This window comes from Hirundo rustica, chromosome 3, assembly GCF_015227805.2.
Source record: "Hirundo rustica isolate bHirRus1 chromosome 3, bHirRus1.pri.v3, whole genome shotgun sequence".
NCBI classification, from domain to species: Eukaryota; Metazoa; Chordata; class Aves; order Passeriformes; family Hirundinidae; genus Hirundo; species Hirundo rustica.
In genome coordinates, this window is record NC_053452.1 from 82,140,655 (window position 1) to 82,146,087 (window position 5,433).

The 5,433-nt window shown below is 45.8% G+C and overlaps 1 protein-coding gene across 1 annotated transcript; it reads right to left on the minus strand.

The window, feature by feature from the left end:
• Positions 1–879: 879 nt before the first annotated feature.
• Positions 880–5,433, minus strand: TPBG (trophoblast glycoprotein). The gene is made up of 2 exons (XM_040060703.1): positions 5,337–5,433; positions 880–4,950 (listed from the first exon to the last, which is right to left on the minus strand). The coding sequence occupies exon 2, from the start codon at positions 4,824–4,826 to the stop codon at positions 3,705–3,707; it is 1,122 nt and encodes a 373-aa protein (XP_039916637.1). The 5' UTR covers positions 4,827–4,950; positions 5,337–5,433; the 3' UTR covers positions 880–3,704.

The following is a 5,433-nucleotide window of genomic DNA, read 5'->3' on the forward strand; positions in this document are numbered from 1 at the left end:
AGGAAATTATGCAGATGCAGAAAGACTGGAGTATACCACAGGGAAAACACTAGAAGAATAATGAGAGTTGGGATCCTAGTGAAGTCATATTTTGAATAATTTGCACTGCCTGTTTTCAGTGACATCTCAACAACAGAATGTGGGTCTGAACAGACTTGCTGCCATGTCACTGGGGACTGTCACCAGTGCTTAAGGGAAATTACTCTGAATGAAAAGATTTAAAACAGTTGTTGCAAAACTTCAAACCACTTTTTGGATGCCAGAATTACTGGTAATATTATGGCTTAGCAAAATAAAAATTATCTAATAGGAAAAAAAAAAATGATCTAATATAAAGCTACCTTGGTTGAAGGGGGATTTGGAGAATTTTCTTACCTGGCAAGATCACTTATCCAAAATATTTTAAGGTAATATATTAAAATTATGTCAATTCCTTGTGCTATATTTCTAAGAAAATTTTAAAATTGTAACTACTAAAACTAGCTTTAATAAAGTAGCTAAATTTTGGAAAAATGTTCCTTTCTGCTTCTTAGCTGTGCAGCTTTTCATGAAGATTTACCCACTACTTTAGTTGTTTTTCAGCAACTGTGTCATGCAGAACTTAGGGAATTTATGTATACAAAAGACATTTTTGAGGCATTTAGAACTGCATGCGTTTAATTGAAGAATGAATGAATAAGCTGCCCTGGAAATAGTAGTCAGTTGGAATCTCAGGTGTCGAAGCAGAGTAGGATTATAAAATGTGCTTCAGAAGAACATTGAAACCAATTATTTTTTAAGTATTTACTTTTTAACCATGCTCTGAAGTAGTGTGGGATCAACTTTTCTGTCTTCTGAGTACCACTGTTAATTATTTTGTAAAAAAAAAAAAAAGCAAAACAAATTTCAAGCACTGTTTATAGAAGGGAATTTAAGATCAAATAATGCATTGTACAAAACACCAAAGCATTCACTGTTGGTCAAACACTGTAGGGGAACATCATCCAACACAACACTGACACATGCTAAATGTTACATCCTAATAAATACACACATAAGCAAATGACAAAAATTATTTTAAAGTAGCTGTCACCACATCTCCAATAAACTTGTATTACATTGACTAAGACACAAAAATAATAGTAATAATAATCTTTAGAATAATATGTGTAGTAACAGCAAAACCAGTTACACTTGCCAACTGTACAAATACTCGCTCCATTGGTGAGAGAATGCAATTAAAGTCGTTGCCTGTCCTTACACAGCTCTACAAATGCACGGCCGTTACATTAGCACATCATGGATAATTTCTTTTACTGTAGTTACTTTAAAGTATCTGTTAACAAAACTCAGGAAATTGCCCAAGAAATGGCTTGGTTTGCACATATTTTATCTATTATATTACAGGAGCATCTTAAGCAAGGATGATGCTCTACTCCTCTTGGCACTGTACAGGTAAGTTGATAATCTCCAGAATAACCGATACAACAAAGCTGGGTACTGTGTAGCTACTGTAAATTCTAGCTTCTTACATAAACTATTTGATGTGTACCACGTATGAAGGTTTTGCATAGTGGCAACAGTGATAGTTCTTCACACGGGGGTTTTCACACTATCCTTAAAATATGGGCAGCTAATATTCAGACGGGCAGCCTGCTTTATAAGAATCCACAAACTTAATTCATATACCGTTAACCAAATATTGCTCACACGTTTAAATTACAGCAGGAGGAATATGCTATCACTTAATTCACATTAATTGCAAAATATACTGATTTACAAAACAATAGTTGCACTTAATATCCATTCTTTTTTTACTTTTAAGGGTAAATGCACGTAAGTACATTAAAAAAAAATTACTGCTATTAAGCAAATCCAATTTAAAGCAGTAGAAAATTAGTCAAAAGCAAGTTGTGCTACTTGCTTTATCTGAAGTTGCAAGATGAAAAATGCTTTTGAATAATACTGACGCCCAAAATAGATATTTCTTCTGATACTTTAAAGACTATTTTATATTTATGAGCTCTTACCAAATGTATACATCTCTGAGAAAACTGACACTTTTGAAAACAAAAGGAATTAGCCAGCAATTCATAAAATTTGAGAGCTGCTCAAGAACTTCAAGTAACAGTGACCAGAGAAAAAGCTCCACAAACAAACTGATACATATGAAATCACATCACACTTTTACAGCTGGTGTATTTTTTTTTCATTAAGAAACCATAAATAGATTAGAAAAAGCGCACTAATTATTGGCAGCCACTGCAAGGTTCTTGCTAACCTCTCTATATGTGGTCAGAGTTGCATCTTAAATTAGGCATTCTGAAGGGTTTTTTTGCATGCTTTATCTATTTACAAGAAAATGCATTCCCAAGCAAGTAGTGAGCAACATACCATACTGAAGTGCACCTGTTAAATGCATTAAGATAAATGTAAAGTTCCATCAAGTTACTGGATGTAGATCGCTACAGAACTTCACAAGTACCAAGACCTTAAAAAGGAAACAGCAATCTAATAAACGCTGTGGTGATGCACAAGCCTCGAGCCTGCTGACCGCATGATTGAGCTGCATTTAATTTAGTTCAGGACACATAAGCATGGTTTTATATAAGCCATTCCGTCCAGGTAAAATTTTTTTAGCTTACCAACTCCACAATTTAATTTGTTTATTTTTTTTTTTTTTATTTTGGTAGAGAAGACCTTATGAAAATTCTATCAGCTTGTACCTTCCCAGGAAAGTAGACCCTAGCATCTGTCTTGACATTATGCAGGTGCTTTCAGAGACCAGTCTGAGGGGTTTGTGCCAAGTGAAACTGCTCTCATCGTTTAATTCTCAGTGTAATTAAGCTCAGTGTAATTCTCCTAGCATATATCACAAAATTGTCAAACATTTATGGCTCCAAGCTACACATTTGTATAAATTTTTATTCATATTACTACTGCAGGGCCATTACTTTAGAGACTATAGCACTATTCACATTCTTAGATGTCCATACTTTTCTCATTGAACAGCAAACACGACAGTTCTTGTAAGACTATTTATTGAATTTAACAGTTCAGACTGAGTTTAGATGGAGTTTAGATGCAGTTCGTATAAAAAATTCTGTCAAGTCACGTAAACTGCAATCAAAAATAACTACAAAACAGTAAGAGACTTACTGAGATAATTAAATTTCCTAACATGTAAAACTATACAGTATTTGTGCATGCTTGTTATTTGATTTCCTTCTGAAGAGCTGTTAAAAGGAGTTTGTTTGGTTTTTAAAATCTCAAGATAGTCTATGAAATATAATCATCGCATCTCAATTCAGATATACAAGATCAAAACTGGCACAGAGGAACATAACGTTTCTTTCCCAAAAAGTTGAGGCAGCTTTTGTTGACTGGTGTCTGCATCAGTAAACGTTTTATAAACTCTGGTGGCTTTGGATCATCAGAGAGAATCCTTTTTTTTCTTTTGACATCTTGAAAAAAAAAATCTCCCACAAGTGCAGACATGTAAGGAGGAAAGTAAGTAGCAGCTTGTTTCCTACACACAGCTGAACGCCATGCTCAGCAGCCCAGTGTCTCAAAACGAAAATAACTTGATATCACAGGGAGGCATATCCCCCTCAAGTTACAAGCATGAGACGTTTCAGGGGAGATGGAAGCAAGCACAAGGGTAAAGCACAAGTCTACTTTTCATGCATAGGTACTTCGCGCTGCCCTGCATCCGGGGCATTTCGTCAGACATCCGAGTTGGAGCTGAGGTTTGTTAACCTGGGGTCTGCGTTGATCTCGTATCTGTAGTGGTAGCCCTCCATGTGATCCCTACAGGCATCTCTGATGTTGTGCATCCACTTTTTGATTCCTTTTCGGTTCAAGTACAAAACTAGGAGAAATATGGCCCCAATGAGAGCCAAGACTATCCCCAGGAAGACGTATGAAGTCTGTAGCTGGGAAGGCAGGTCTGTGGGCACGGAGCAGTTCAGGTCCGAGCCATTGATCTTCAGCAGGGCTCTGCCCAGCATCTTGTCAGGGGAGGCACAGGTCAGGGCTTCTTTGCCCTCCACCTGGTCGCTCTCCTTGAGCCAGGCCACCAGGTCCTCGATGGCACAGTCACAGACCCAGGCGTTGCGGCCCAGGACGATGTGCCGGAGCGTGGGCAGGCTGCGGAACTGGGCCAGGGTGCCGTTCCACAGCACACCCAGGGAGTTGTCGCTGAGGTTGAGGCTCTGCAGCTGGCCCAGTCCTTGGAAAGAGACATTTCGCAGGCCCACCAGGGAGTTGTTGCTGAGGTCCAGCTGCCGCAGGGCCGGCAGGGCAGTGAACATGCCGGCGGGCAGCAGCAGCAGCCCGTTGTCGGCCAGCTCCAGGCGGCTGAGGTTGCGCAGAGCCCCGGACTGCAGCAGGGCGGCCAGGCTGAGCAGGACGCCGTGGTCGCGCAGGGCCCCGCGGAGGGCCAGCTCCTCCAGCGGGCTGCCGCCCTCCCCGAAGGCCTGCGGGCTGAAGGAGACCAGCGCGTTGCCGCTGAGGTCCAGCTGCCGCAGGGCGGGCAGGGCGAGGGAGCCGGCTTCCACGGTCCGCAGGTGGTTGCCACTGAGGTTGAGGGAGGCGAGGTCGGGCAGGCGCTGGGCGAGGAAGGCGCCGGCCGGCAGGTCGGTCAGGGGGTTGCCGGTGATGAAGAGGCTGCGCACGTAGGGCGGCAGGTCGGGGGGCACCACCGTCAGGTTCCTGTTCACGCACTTCACCGTCTTGGCCGGCTCGGAGCACTCGCAGAGGGCCGGGCAGCCTCCGGGCTGCGCCGAGCCGCAGCCCAGCAGGACGGGCAGCAGCAGCCCCAGGCAGAGTGCGCCGCGCCCCGGCATCGCGCTCGGCCCGGCCCCGCACGCAACTTTTCTCTCCGGGCGCCTCCGGCTCCGGGCAGCCCTTCCTTCGGGGGCAGGCGTTTCCCCTCGGGGGCTGGCTCCGCTTCGCTTCCCGCAGCGAGACCTGCGGCAGGGGAGGAAAGGGAGACGGCAGCGGCGGGGCGGCGCGGCGCGGCTCCTCTTGCCCGCGCCCTCCCGCCCACCCCCAGCCCGCGTCCCGTCCTCCGCTCCCGATACGCGATTCGCCCGGGCGGCCCCCGGCACAGCGGGGAGAACACGCCGAGGAAGTTTTCGCCCACTTCCAGCTCACGCCGCCACCTTCCCGCCCGGCCGTCGACTCCAGCGGCGTAGCACGGAGGGGAAGAGGAGGGTCTGACCGCTGCCGCCCACCGTGTCCCGCGCTCCCCACCTGCCATCCTGCCCCGGGGCTCTTCCCCTCCGCTCCGCTACAAACTCCCGCCCCCGAAACCCACAGCGGAGCCGAGCCCGGTCCCGGACCCCGTTCCTCACCTCCCGCCACGCGTGCAGAACAAACTCCGCCGGAGCTCGCCGCCGACTGCCCCCAGCCCTACCGCCAACTCCGCGCCCACCCTCGCCGCGCCTGGCC